This window comes from Gouania willdenowi, chromosome 4, assembly GCF_900634775.1.
Source record: "Gouania willdenowi chromosome 4, fGouWil2.1, whole genome shotgun sequence".
NCBI classification, from domain to species: domain Eukaryota; kingdom Metazoa; phylum Chordata; class Actinopteri; order Blenniiformes; family Gobiesocidae; genus Gouania; species Gouania willdenowi.
The window spans coordinates 12,736,479-12,751,667 of record NC_041047.1 but is presented as its reverse complement, the minus strand read 5'-3'; the positions used below and the strand labels follow the sequence as shown (position 1 = coordinate 12,751,667).

The following is a 15,189-nucleotide window of genomic DNA, read 5'->3' as shown; positions in this document are numbered from 1 at the left end:
TCTGTCATTTTTACTTTGTCCTGCGGGCCCAATTAAATGCTTCAAAGGGCCGGATTTGGCCCTCGGGCCTCTAGCTTGGCAGATGTGGTTTAAACTGTGGACACAGGAGGGAGTTCAGGGCAGCATGCTGACACATATCAGATTACCAAAAAAAACAAGAGGATCCCATGGGATGAGCAAAGGCTAAAAAGGATCAGCAACCCCTGCTTTAAACAAGTCTGTGGCCCTTAATAACTTTGATATAATAATAATAATAATAATAATAAAATAAAAACATCCTGAAATGTGTAATTTAAATGGAGGCTGGGTCCATGTTTACAGAGCAGTGTTTCTGAGGGTTACAGTGATGATGATCAGTGTTATGTACACTCAGTGCTCTGCACATGCAGGTTTAGTCTGAGTGTAAATGTTTACTGCTCTGTTTGGATAAACCTGTGTTTGTGTCATGCATGTGATGATTGGGGATGGTGAACGTTGGAGGTACACGCACATGCGCACGCACGCACGCTCCCTCCCTCCCTCCTCTGGCTGCTTTATTTGCTCCATATGGTGTTTGACATGGTACCCGGGAAGGAAAGAAAAAAGAAAAAAAAAAAAAAAACCGTAGTGGGCGGAGGGAGAGTCTAGTATTTTGTCCGGCTTGAAATTTGATTCAGAAGTTCAGGATCCTGGAAGACAAAAAGCAAACGGAGGGGGAGGGAAGGAAGAAAGAAAGAGAGGGCAGAAAATCCACTGAAATACTCAACAACCACCACTGCAGTAAGTCCATTGAAGTGCTTTGTATTTATCATTGAAGTCGCCATTAAAACTAAGTGTTTATAGAAGAAAGTTCACGATTTCAACACTTTTCCTGCTACCTATAAAACATTTTGTGAATGGCTTAATGTGTCCATTACGCACAGCACAGCAGCTCCTTGGAGGCGCGTTTCTGCTTCATTTGATGAAAGTTTTTTTTTTTTTTTTGTTTAAATCAGTAAATGTGGCATTTCCTGCAGCCTGTAACACATTAGCAGACTTTTACATTGTGAAGCAGGACTTTGGTCTGAAAAGAGACGCTCAGCATTAAAGGAAAGGTCTTTTTTTTTTCTTTTTAATTTTGAAAAGCGGGGCTTTGGAGCACATTGCCTTTCATCTCTGTGACCACGATCAAAGCCTCAGGTCCTCCGTGTGCGTCCTGCACGCGCTCTATACATGGTAACAACGTCCTGGTTTGTTTGGACTGAATCACAGCGTCACTGCAAACCGTTTCTGCGCAATGTCTTTGCGCCAAAAAGCTTCAAATTGCTCATGGTTAGAATAATCGTGTTGTTTCCTAATGATTGGGCTCTTTCAGTCTAATGTGAGCGCCAAATGGAAAAAGACAGAAATAACTGTGAAATGATTAGTTCATAATGACTGCAGCTTATTGCGTTGCTTTTACTTTTTCTATTCAAAGACCAACGTTTTACACCTAAATTTCATGGATGTATGGTACATGTGTCTAACTCATGGCCTGCGGGCCAAATCCGGCCCTTTAGAGCATCAAATTCGGCCCACAGGAGAAAGTACAAAATCATGGAGAAAACATAAATCATTATGTAAATGAAACTGAACAATATTCGCAGGGGCTCACGGATTTCCCGGTGCTCATAAATATTGCATGATTGCAGTTATTTTTAATGTTAAACAGTTGAAAAAGCTCCAAATTCTTACAAAACCCTTCAATTTTCCTCATATTATGACATAATATGTCTCTCAATGAAATAGAAATTAGTCACAAAATCTAGGAAATTTAAAGTGAAGATCCTGTTGGGACTGATATCTACCCCTTATTGCTTGGATATTGTCAACTTCTTAAATATTTTGTATTTTATGTATATGTAGAAGTGCAAACTATAGGGCACAATAATGATTAAATTACTAGTTTTCTCGCATACAATCTGTGGCCCACTTGAGATCAAACTGCGCCGTGTTTGGCCCCTGAACTAAAATGAGTTTGATACCCCTGATGTATGGAGTTCATTTTGTGTCTCTGCTATAAAAAGATTAGAAATAAATACATTGGAAAGAGATTCCGAATATAGGCAAGGCAAAATTATTTGTATATAGCGCATTTCATACACAAGGCAATTTAATGTACTTTACATGATTAAAAAGTGCAACAGAAAACATTTAATAGTTTAAAAATCAATAGATAAGGACATTTTCAGTGAAACATCAGCAGCAAAAAACATTTAAAATCAGCAGTAAAAACTTTAAATTAACAATAACATGATTAAAAATATCCCTCTTAATCATAAGCAGTAGAGAAAAAAAATGTCTTTCACTTGGATTTAAAACATTAGTTCTGCTGGTAGTTTGTTGCACCTCTTTGCAGCATAACAACTAAAAGCAGCGTCACCACCCAGGTGGAAAAGAAAAAGAAGAAGCGCAAATTCGAAAATTTGGTGACCCAGTTTGCACTTTCACCTGTAAAAAAACATCTTAAGCCACTTAGATTTTCCTGAATGTGAAGCAATTGGGCAAAATTATTTGAGTTTGCAACTCATTTTCTTAAAATTTGTATTGTAATTTGACAGGATTCTATTGGATAATTTGCAAGAATTTTCCTGGTTTTAGAAGAAATGATTTGATTCAATATTACTGTAAAATGTAGTACTATGTAAGCCTCATCGTATTTTAATAAAGTTTTATATCTACATTGTATATGGTGATTTACAAAGAGTTGTGTTTTTGCTATATTTTTTTTTACTTTGAATAAAATGTTCTTGTGGGCCTGACTAGATGCTCTGGTGGGCTGAGTTTGGTCCGCAGGCTTTGAATTTGACATTGGCAAATTCATAAGAAAAGAAATTCAAATATGCTTTTTTTTTTTTTTTTTTTTGAGAAAATGAAACCATTCTGAAAATATAATATTTTTGGAACCACCCGTCAAAGGTTACAAACGTTTAAAATGTTTAAAGTTCTCAAAACTTTTTGTTAAAAAAAGAAAACCTTTATTTTGACCTTATTGATAAAACAACTAGTTTTCAACAAACTTCCCAGGAACAATAATAACAACATGTTTACTCTTTGCCTGTTAGCCTAAATGCTACCCCATTAGCAAGTGTTATAGCAAAGTGACCAGTGTATCTTAATTATTGAATTATTAACTCATTGTGTTTATGAGTGATAATATCTTAATTATTATTCTGGGGCAAAAAAGCTTAAATCACACTCTTATTTTACAAAACTAATGCTTGATTATGCTAAGCTAAGATAGGCTAGGCTAGGCTAGCTGTTGCTACAGATTCCAGTCAATGACCTCACTTCAGAGTATTTTCAGCCCTTTTTAACGTCCAAAGTTGGATTTCCCTTTAGTTTATGCAAGTGTGCTTCAATTATAATGCTTATTTAAACTAAAAATGAGAGACTATATACTTTTATGTTCTTATGCATTATAATCTGTAGCATAATACATTTTTAATCTGATTTTAATTTAAAATCAGCAGTAAATATTTAAAACATTTAAAATTTAAATGTTTTTACTGCCATTTTAAATGTACTTACTGCTGATTTTAAATGGATTTACTGCTCATTTTAAATGTTTTTACTGCTGATTTTAAATGTATTTATTGCTGATTTTTAAATGTTTTTATTGTTGATTTTAATGTTGTTACTGATTTTTAAGCTGTTGAATGTTTTCTGGTGCACGTTTTGATCATGTAAAGCATATTGAATTGCCTTGTGTATGAAATGTGTTTTACAAATACATTTGCCTAAGTTGCCCTACCCTATCAGTGATACATAAAAACTTGAAGTTCCCTGATTATTTTACGTAAAAGTCAAAGTATATTTAGTTTATACTTAAACCTTTGATCGAGATATGCTTGTTAAAGTATAAAACAATTATTTGAATTACCTTTAAGTATATGTAGCTTGTATATGTGTGGATCGTGGTATAATGCAACATGTATTAAATCCACTCAATTGTTGATGTATTTAAGTTTAAAGAATAAATTAGACGCAATCTGGTTTATTTTTGACCCACAAATATCTTACCAACACACGAGCTAGACCAAGCTAAACATTCATTTAGCATGAAGCGTCTCTTCATGAAGTGAACACATTGTCCGTGTTTGAATCAGGTTCACGTACAACATTTACACATGTTGATTTTAAGTCAATAAAAACGTAGTTGTTTTTTTCTTTTCAATGGAAAGCAGCTGAAAGCCGTTCAAACAACGCTTCCTCTCAGGGGAAGATAAACTCTGTCATCCTGTCAGTGATGATCATAACATTAATTTCCTTTGTTCCAGTGAACATTTTGGTTCCTCACAAAGTGTTATTAGGTCACCATCAATCTACATGAAGCCATGATAAGGTTATTGCTTCTAAAAAAGTCTCTCTAATATGTTCATGATTTGGAAGGTCAAAACTACAACAGACAATATCCAGAGTCTCATCGTGAAGCAAAGCAGAAATAACAGGGTGTGTACAATGCGTACAATCTACAGGAGACAATGCCAAAGAAAACACAGATTAAAAATTAAAAAAAAAAAATCTGTTTTGACTTTGACTTGGAACATCATTTTGATTTTTCGAAGAAAAATTTAGATACGTGTAGTTTTGATGATAACATTCTTCCTTGTCTGTAGCAGAGATGGGCAACTTCTACCAGAGCGGGGTCCACAACAATGTGATTGTCTGATCCGAGGGCCACATTATCAGCATTCGTGTTAGCATTTAGAATAATCACCAATCTGAGCATTAAAACAGGAAAGAACAAAGGGTTTTGTCTGTTTTTGTGTCATGGTGGCACATTTTTGTTGCCTATTTGGGTGTTTGATGATGCATTATGTGTGTTTTTGTCATATATATATTTTTATATTGTTTTCATTTGTGCAGTTTTGTTCGTGTTTTGTGTGTCTTTGAAGTCCTTTTGTGTATGTTGTTAGGTTGTTTAGAATCAGAATCAGAAGTACTTTATTTATCCCAGGGGAAAATTACTTGTGTCACAGAGACTCGAGAAATATTACAAATGAAAATAATAAACACTAAAGAAAGAAAGAAAGAAAGAAAGAAAGAAAGAAAGAAAGTGAAAAGAAAACATACATAATTAAATAATAGACTTAATTAATTAAGGATTAAATACAAGTTCACACATAACAGTAAAATAAATACAACAAAATAATAATAATTGTAATTATATACAACTTTACAAATATAATACAGATATATACAAGAATCAAAGCTGCCAGGTTAAAATTTAGTGTGTTCATTTTATGTACTTTTGTTGACATTTTGTGCATTTTGCTGTCATTTCTGGAGTTTTTTGTGTTATGTTGGGATTCATGTCACGTCCAACCTCATGAATGCACATAATTAGACAGAGGGCCGCATGTGGCCCCCGGGCCACCTGTTGCCTATGTCTGGTCTAGAGTTTGTACAACACAGCAGAGTGATGTGTAAATGCTGACACACTTTGTTAGAAAATGAACACAGCTGAGGTCGTTGGATGATAGAAGTGGTTTCCTTTTCCTATCACGTGTTCTGCTTTTTGTCCGAACCTTATTTTTCAGCCTGTGAGACTATGAGCACCTCAGGGCTTCCGGCCACCAACCAGCAGAACGCCGAGGAGCTTGATAGCATGAAGGAGTCCATCAGTGACATCATCAACCAGCTCCAGGACATCGACCCAGCCAGGCTCTCATTCTCCCCTTTCCTGGACCTGGACACTCAGATCTCTTTGGCTCCAGTGTCAGACAGTCCCGAATCCTCAGTGGAGGAGCTGCACTTATCCTCCCACTCTGTCTCCGGCTCACAGCGCTCCCTGGAGCCACCACCAGTGGCCGACCAGCAAAGCAGTGAGTTACTGTTGCCTGTGACTCGTCTGATGATCTCAAATCAAAAGGGAGTGAAGTTAAGTTTGAATCCAGGAAAAGCTCAACTCGTCAGGACTGATTAAAGCACATGAACAGCATATTATTATTATTTATAAAAGTGAAACTTTGAGGTTTTTTTTGCAATCAAAACGTACTGTCGGTCAGGGTTGGGCAACTCTATAACAGCGGGGGCCACAAAAACGTGATTGTATCTGATCCAAGGGCCACATGATCAACATTCATGTCAGCATTCACAATAATGACCAATCAGAGCATTAATACGTGGGAATACGTCTGTCGTTTTCTGTATTTTTGTTGTAGTTTTCTGTCATTTTCTGTCATTTTGTTGATAGTTTGTGTGTCTTTGGAGCTATTCTGTAATGTGTTGATGTTTTTATAGTCATTTTGTTTATTTAAGCCAGGGGTGTAAAACTCATTTTAGTTTTTTAGGTGCCAAATATAGAGCAGTTTGACCTCAAGCGGACCGTAGATATTAGGTGGGGGGGAAATAACAACTTTAACATACACAACACAATATTAATTTCATTCACTTAAAAAAAATATTGATTTTGATACTGATTTTTGTGTAATTTAGAGGAATTTTGTGGAATTGTCTGTGAGAAATTGCAAGATTTGTGGTAAAATTGAGAATTCTTTCCACATTTTACAAATAAAAACGACTGCATACATGTGATAGAAACAAAGGAAAAATAGTAGCCCCTAAAATATTGTGGAGTTGGTGAATTGGAGATATCTACAACTGGATTATTTGGTAATTTACACAAAAATTCACGTTTTCTCTGTCATTTTTACTTTATCCTGCAGGCTGAATTGGATTATCTCTCTCTTGGATTTGGCCCCCGGGCCTTGACTTTAAAGTGGTTGCTGTGTCTGTCTTTGTTGTCATTTTGTCTATTTTTGGATTTTTTTTGGTGTTTTTGTGTACTTTTTGCTGTCGATTTGTGTGTTTTAGGAGTTCTTTTGTGTATTATGTTGGGCTTCATATTTCTTCCAAGTTCTTCAATTGCATTTTTTGGGGATTTGCTTTGGGGGCTACAAAATATTAGACTGAGGGCCAGATGTGGCCCCCTGGCCGCCAGTTGCCCATGTCTGCTGTAGGTCATCAGGGCATCCACATTTAAGGAGCCTTTTCAAATCTTTTATAGCGGCTCTTGGTGTGGTTTGTGGTGCTAGGAGAGGACACATAAAAACAGCATGTCGCACGGAAAGAACATTGTTTCAACAGGAATAAGAAACTTTCCTCAATACAAATATTTCCCGGTGTCTCCTGGTGTTTAATAGCTGTTGTTACCACGGCCTGCAGGAACATGGGGTCTGGATAGCTTCACGCTCCGGCTCTCCACTCCAGACAAGGATTTTAAAGGCTTTCTTTTTCAGCTGTGGGTCCTCCAGCTGAGCTTAATAGGTTAATATTACATTTTGTCATAGGAAATAAAAATAAACCCATGTTTCCCGTAATCAGATTTTTACAGGGACAGAGATTTCCACAGTTCATTTTGGTAGGAATACAGGTTATTCTAATTATTATATTCTAGTCAGTTAAATATGAACTTTGAAAACCAGTTGCAGAAATCTGTAAAACCTTACAGTGACAGAAGTGCTACTCCTCATTTAGAGAAAAAGTGCCGGTAAAGTGCAGATTAAGTGCCCTAAAAAGTGCCGGTAAAGTTTCTTTTATGACTTTGTCCCTTTAAAACTCACAGATTTGTGGTTTTAGGAGAAACAACATTATTTTGGGTCATTGGTCTGGATGTGATTTTGTATTTCTGTGAGAAGTAAAGATGCTGCAAGGGGTTCATTAAAGTTGACATTCAGTGCATTAACATGCCATATGAATTATTCATAAGGTTTTAAAAAATGTGTGTTATGAGTGATGGTATTTCTTTGAGTTTTAATTCATTAATTTGGGATAAAGTTGTTAAAAATGACATATCTCCCAGGTTTCATATTAAGATCTTTATTAATTGTTTGACATTTTTATGATTCATTCTCAAATTTTGAGGTTCTTCAATGAATACATTACAGCAGGGGTTTTAGTTCAGGGGCCATATACGGAGCAGTTTATCTTAAGTGGGCTGAAAATTAGTAATTTAACCATTATTAAATGATTAAATGTAATAATTGTGCTCTAGTTTGCACTTCCACATAAAATATGTACGGCACTGATAATGTCAAGGCAATAATAAATTAATAACAGCTACAAGTCCCTACAGGATCTTCACTTTTAATTTTTTAGATTTTGTGGCCAATTTTTATATAACTTGGGGAAATTTTGTGGAAAAATTCAGTTATTTTAACAATATGAGTTAAAAACAAAGAAATACCATCATGTGATACAAGCATCGGGAAAATGTGAGTCCTGCTAAATATTGTGGAGTTTCATTGAATTTGCTTAATATTTTGGAGAAAAATACAACTGAATTAGTTGGTAATTTACTGATTCCTTTGTTTTCTGTTGCTGGCCAAATTGGGTGCTCTAAAGCATGGGTACTCAACCTTGGGGTTGGGACCCCATTTGGGGTCGCGAAACACTGGAGGGAGGTCGCCAGATGCCTTTAACAGACTAAGAATATTTTTGAACAATTTAAGCCCATTATTGCTTATTTTTAGCCTTTTTCTGCAACTACACCAAACTTTTTTTTTGTAATAATTTTTCATTGCTTTTTCTTGCCATATTTTTGCTCCTTTTGACGATTTTGCTACATTATCCATTTCTGCCACTTCTCTGTCAAATTTCAATGCCTTTTTTGCAAATCTCATCATTTACAGCACTTATAAACCCTTTCCACCACTTTTCTCACCTAATGTTACATATGTTGACCCATTATTGTCACTTTTAGCCTCTCTTCACCATATTTCATTCTTATTTTTGCCAATTTAACCACATTCACGATTTGTCATGACTATTATTTGCTAGTTTAAACTAACTTTTTTGATTACATTACCTTTTTACCACTTTTTCTGTTCGTTTTCGGCCACTCGAATTTATAACTTTTAACTAATTTCTGTAGTTTTTAAAATCCCATTTCACCACCTTTTCCACCATTTTTGGTCACTTTTAACCCATTTTATATCTGGTGGGGGTCCCCGGTCTCTGGCACCTTTATTTAGGGGGTCTCGGGCTGAAAAGGTTGAGAACCACTGATCTAAAGGGCCGGATTTGGCCCCCGGGCCTTGAGTTTGACACAAATGCCTTATAGGCAATGAACTTTTTCTGTGTTTGAACAATAAGCTACGCAACTCATTTATCAGAAGGCTCATACACAGTAACAGAAAAAAAGTGGAGCTGGTGTTAACGTGTGTTTTTTTCTTTGAACAGGTCGTGCTCCTTGCCTCCAGCATTCCAGTGTCAGCCAATCAGAGGAGCCCCGAGTAGATCCGACCGAGGAGGGAAAGTTGGATCAAACTCTTTCCATTCCCATCACCACAGCACACAGTTTAGACACCGCCACGGAAAACTGCATCGGCCCTCCAACCCCGACCTCTCAGGGAGACATTCCCAACGGCACAGACTCTCCAAGATGGAATCCTGAATCCACCAATCTGGACAGTACTGTAGACGAGGGCCGGCCCCTGATAAGCCCGCCGCTAGAGAATGTGGAGCTGACCGTGTGGAGCCCAGAGGAGCGAGTAGACACGTGTGAGGCTGTGGAGGGGGTGTCAGACCCGGGACATTGCTGCTGTCACTGCTGTCAGTGTAATAGCTGTCCGAGCGGTCGAGTCCCCGCCTTCCTCTCAGTGCTGGCCTCTCTGCTGTGCTCAGTTGGAATTCTCTATGCACTCTATTTCTATGTCCCCATTAGACCCCCCGACTGCCCCGACCTCAGCAGCCGGATTGTCTTCACCCTGTGCTGCTGCATGCTGGCCACCCTCCCCATCCTGTTGGGTAATCATCATCATCATCATCATCATCATCATCACACCTGCACACTGACCATCAGATCAGTGCTTTATAGCAGTGATTCTCCACTGGTCCGTCTCAACTCAACTTAACTCAACTTTATTTGTACAGCCCATTTAAAACAGCCAAAGCTGGCACAAAGTGCTGTACACAATAGGGGAAAACTACAGTAAAACAATGAGATAAACTAAGTAAAACAAGCATTAAAACTGATGTAGTATTAAGCACAATAGTGAATAATGACAAACCATAGGACACTAAAACAAGAGCAGTCTTAAAAAGCCATGGAATGAAATGGGTTTTAAGCAGTTTTAAAAATGCAGTGATCAGGCATGCCTTACGTGTAATGGTGGCTCATTCTGTCTTCAAAAACTCTATATTATTTTCAGTAAAGACATAGTGCAGTTTGAAGCTTAGATGAAGGTTTTCATTTCCGTGTAGTTGCTTTTCTTTGAAAGCCCTAAAATGCATAGTAACATGAAGTATGTACGTATATAATGGTTTAAAAAGCACTTTTGAAATAAGACAAAATGAATATATTGATTCCTTTTTCTTTTCCCCTTCAGATAAATAAATACTGCTAAACATTAAGCTTTAAAAATTAAATTAAAACTGCTGGAGACAATAATTGTTTCCAATAAATACATTCTGTAGTGTAGGCCTCATAGGTCAATAAATCAAAGATTATTTGCTTGAAAAAAATATATTTAAAAAGTGAAATTGCTGCTTGAAAGTTTGTTTTCATCTCCACTGCAAACACTCTCTTATTGACATTTTTGGAAAAGCTTTGTACATTGCATTGTGGGATGTGGAGTTCCGTAGACGGATGACTTATTGTGAGTTCTTGAGTTTCTTCACCAGAAATGGAGGACAGTGATTGGCTTGTCACAATTTTTGTTCTACTTTCACTCCATGAGACATTCAGTTTTGACTGGATTTGGATGTATTCTTGAAATCCCCGAAATAAACATTTGCCATTGTTTTGCCACAACGTTCAGTCCATGAAAACACCAGAAATGTGTTGGGAAGTCACTCTGGCTGAGTTTTGTGGGTAAACATAAGAAATCTCTGTAACAATTTACACATCACTTTTTTGCATCTGTCTATGGGACTTCACATCCCACAATGCAATGTATGAAGAAAATGTCAACAAACCAAGTTTTTAAAGTGAAGATCAAAACAACAACTTTTACATCTTTTCCTCAAGAAAATGATCTTCAATGTATTGATCTATAGACCTATATGGATTAATAATTAAGTATCTAGCAGCTTTAGGTAAGTACAGACTACTTTTTTAGTACAGACTACTTTTTTTTATGTAAAAAAAAAAAGCAAATGGTACGACCCAATTACAACTGGTCTGCTGTCCCCTCTTTGGTTCCATCCATGAAAACCTCTGCTTTAAGGTAAAGTAAAAGATTAGGAAAGGATCAGCTTTGTCTGGCCTCTGTCTCAGAATTCTTCTGCGTCTATCTCTAATTTCACTCCCTTTAAACTCCAGTGCAGCAGACGTTTCCCCAAGGCCTCTCATAATTTCCCTCTGCTTCACACAGCTTTTAATGGAAACTACAATGGTGCCTAACTACGTGTCTCATCTCTCAGGCCGTGGCCTAATTATGCTACTTCAGAGCATTAGAATCCCTTTCCAATCAGTGTGCCCTGAAAAAGGAAAAAGAAAGGCAAGTGGCAGGAACATTAAAACCTACTTCAGTTCACCAGCATCTACTCTTTTCTATTTGTCAAACTAAAGACAGAAAGGGGTTATTTGCATGTCGGCAGGCAGCGTAGTCAAATAAGGAGATTGTAAAAAAACAAAGTTTGCTGCCAAAAAAGGCATGTCTGAAGTTAGAAGCTGTTTGTGGAATTATGACTGAGGTACAAGATGCTGACTGACTTGTTGCTGTGTCATCCTTTGCAGCAATGCTGGTGGGAGCAGCGTGTATGTTCTGTCACGGATCCTTTCAGCTACAGGAGTCGCCTCCCAGCAGATGGGCTGTGCAGCAGCTGTTCCTCACAGCATCCACACAGCAGTTGCTCCTGTACGTCCTCAACCTGGTGGTGATGGCCGCTCTGCTGCCTCCAGACCAGCTCAAGTTGGTGCCAATACTGGTTGCCATGTTCATCCTAGGAAGGTGAGGCTCCAACCAGTGTCATCACAGCATCACTTTTGACAGTAACTAGTACTGTAACGCAATACTTTTCTAAAGAAATAACGCCGTTACCGTTACAATATGGTGCGTTTGTCCGTTACTTTGCTGTTTACAGTGGCGCCATATATTTTTGCGGGACGCTGTGCCAAACACGGTAAAACAGTGGAAGAAGAAGCATTGTCAGTGTGTTTCTGTTTACATCACGTGCACCAATCATGGTGAGTCAAAGCTAGAGCAGGACGCGCTTCTCAGAGTGGAAATACGTGCATTATTTTTGTCTCCAAAAGATGCATGAGTGAAGCTAAGCTAACGCTGCGGCTGGATTTTAACGGACTGTGACTGTTATCCAGGGACAGATCAGCCAAACTATTGCACGGTATGTTGTTGTATTTAAGAAGCCTGTCGCTGCTGCTGAGTCACTGCTAACAGCAGCTCATTAGCCTGATATGTTTAGCACTGTGTAGCTGAGAAAAATGCTGTGAAATAGTTTTTCCACATTTATTTTTATAAGCATTTTCAACAGCAGAATGTGCACCTGTAATATGCACAGCTTACTTTACATTACTGTGCTAAGGCTGAAAAATTACTGTTTTAATTTTGGGGCAACTGTTTTGTGCTTTATATGCACATCATTCATGGTTGTTTTATAGCAGTTTATTACAGCACTGATATGAAGCTGTATGGACACAAATGACCCAAAATAAATAATACATTCTTTAATTCTAAGTAACTCAAAAGTTACTTTTTCCAGTAACGCATTACTTTTTGGTTTTAAGTAATCAAAATAGTAACTGAGTTACTTTGTGAATGTAGTAACTAGTAATGGTAACTAGTTGCTTTTTTTCACTGGCTCCAACCTAACCTAACCCTAACCTAGCTGTTACTTGGTGCAGTTCATAAGGTAAATTGTTCCCTTAATAAGGTTAAGCAGATTCAGTCACAGGTTGCATGGATTTAACCCAGTGTACATGCCAAAAATAAAAAGCAATTCATTTAATAACACAATTGTACACTTTACTCATCTTTTTTTATGAGTCAAAAAACAGTTGCATAAAGTGCTGCATGGGTTTCTTGAAGTTGAAAGTTGCTTGAAAAATGTTGTCAGTTTGGGGATTTAACTGAAAGGGACACTCAGAGGGTCTGTTGTTAAAAAGCCTTTATTCCATGAGGGCGACAGAGTCATAAATAAAAAACATGCCAACATGGGCAGTGAATTCTCAAAACTTTATGAATTTTTCCATGTGACACACTAAGCCAGAAAAAGAAAGACAGCCAGGCACAAAGTATGCATATTGCAAAGTTATGCTAAGATTTAAATTTTGCAATACGGATGGCGGCCATCTTGGATCTTGCCCTGAGCACAATTTACGGTATTTTAAAATATGTTATTCAATTCCTTGACCCTGAAAACCTACAATTCACCATTGACATCATACTTCTATATCAAATAGAACCAAAGTTATGACAAAACATTCAAATTGGCAATACGGATGGTGGCCTTCTTGGATTTCTTGATTCTGAGTGGGAACTGTTGGTTTGCCAGTGTGGATCCCATTAAAAATGAATTTAGGATACTCAAAAACCACCATGTACTAATGTTCATGCCTTTTTCCAGAAGTGAACATCTTAGCCTATTGCTACATATCTGCCGGGCAGGTGTTGTAAATTAGCACATTTGCTAACACACTTAAAACAATACATCTGGGTTACCAATGTAATTGTGATGTCCATATCAAATAAAGGGATATATTTACACAGAAGCTTCTGTTAGAGTCAGGGGTGGACTGGGACAAAAAGTCAGTCCTAGCATTTTGTGTCCAGACCAGTCCACTACAAGATCAGAGGGACACCACGTAGAAGCCGTTATTAAGTCAGTGATGGTCAACATGTGGTTCTTATGACTTATCTTTAATTATTATTCCATAAGAAAACCTTAAAAGGGGGAAACATTTTAACCCATTTCTACCTATATTCTCTGGCCCATTTTTCCCCTTTTCAAAAGGTTCTGACACTTTTTTCAGATTTTAGCTACCTTTTGCCAATAAATAAGCCTTTTTTTGTCCCTTGTTCATTTTGACAATTTTTTTTTGGCCACTTTTCATCCAAATAAGCTAACTTTTGCCCAATAAATACCACTTGTTTCCTTTTTTCCCTACATTTTGCCTCTTTTTCTTCCACATTTTTACTTTTTTTCACTATCGTTTGTCACATTTTGCTCATTAAAGCTACCCTTTGTCATTAAATACCACCTGGTTCCTCTTTATTTTTCCATTTTTTTGACCACTCTTGACTGCTTTTGGCACATTTTGATCACTTTATACTCTTTTCTTGTCATGTATTTGCCACTTTTGGACCATTTTTGACCGCCTGTTAACATGTCTGCCTCCACTCGCTCTTTAAAAAAAACATAGCGGACCGGACCGGTCCACTTCAGGTTGACGGCCCACCAGGACGATGCCCAGTTTTCCAGGTGGCCAGTCCACCCCTGATAAGAGAAGAGAACCTGTGATTGTCTGAACTCTGATTTCCTTGTGTCTGACCCTCCACAGGCTTGTTTACTGGGCCAGTCTGAACATGTGCAGCTCGTGGCGAGGCTTTGGTTCTGGTCTTAGTGTGTTCCCACTCCTTGCACTGGTGTCTCTGAATCTCTTCCTCATGTACAAGCGAAACCTAACAGAGCCGCTGTTCTCCGGCTCTCAGGACGTCCTCTATAATCAGGTCACCACCTCTTCCTGGTCAGGGGAAACATCACAGAGCCCGAATGGGAAACCAGACGTCCAACCCACAGACATCCTGGATGCTCAGTGAAGAGATGGACCCACGCTTTCTTCTCTAAGAGGACATCTATCCATAAATAGGTCATTCCTGTGGTTGCCATTAGAGCACAAGCTACACACACTGCCTCTATAATCTGCAGCTCTGTGGCAGCTTCACTCCACTCCTTGCTCCTCCCTAAACAAATCCTTTTTTACGTTTGATCTATACTTATTATCTGCGATACAAGCGCTCTGATGGCTCTTTTGAACAATAAAACTGGCTTTCCTTTTAAGCTACACCAGTGCCTGTATTTAATGTTTTGAACCTTAAAGCTCTGCAATTTGGTTTTCCCTTTAAAAAATAAATAAATAAATAAAAGCAGCTACACACTTTATTTTTTTGTATTGTGTAAAAAGTTTGTATTTGATGAAGGCGGAATAAAAGCCATTTGTTAAAAAAAAAAAAGAAGAGATGAAGTTGCTTTTTTCTTTGAGCTATTCCTGGAGAAATGGCGCAC

The 15,189-nt window shown here is 37.7% G+C and overlaps 1 protein-coding gene across 1 annotated transcript; it reads left to right on the top strand.

The window, feature by feature from the left end:
- The first annotated feature begins 624 nt into the window (after nucleotides 1–624).
- Nucleotides 625–15,056, top strand: LOC114462021 (transmembrane protein 79-like). Its single transcript, XM_028444573.1, has 5 exons — nucleotides 625–759; nucleotides 5,541–5,825; nucleotides 9,184–9,750; nucleotides 11,684–11,897; nucleotides 14,465–15,056. The coding sequence occupies exons 2-5, from the start codon at nucleotides 5,552–5,554 to the stop codon at nucleotides 14,721–14,723; spliced, it is 1,314 nt and encodes a 437-aa protein (XP_028300374.1). The 5' UTR covers nucleotides 625–759; nucleotides 5,541–5,551; the 3' UTR covers nucleotides 14,724–15,056.
- Nucleotides 15,057–15,189: the final 133 nt, after the last annotated feature.

Bases quoted from the DNA above. Each gene is read 5' to 3' on its own strand.
- LOC114462021 (XM_028444573.1), top strand. From the start codon at position 5,552: ATGAGCACCTCAGGGCTTCCGGCCACCAACCAGCAGAACGCCGAGGAG. The intron at 5,826-9,183 runs GTGAGTTACTGT...TTCTTTGAACAG, and splicing joins AGTGGCCGACCAGCAAAGCA to GTCGTGCTCCTTGCCTCCAG. The intron at 11,898-14,464 runs GTGAGGCTCCAA...GACCCTCCACAG, and splicing joins GCCATGTTCATCCTAGGAAG to GCTTGTTTACTGGGCCAGTC.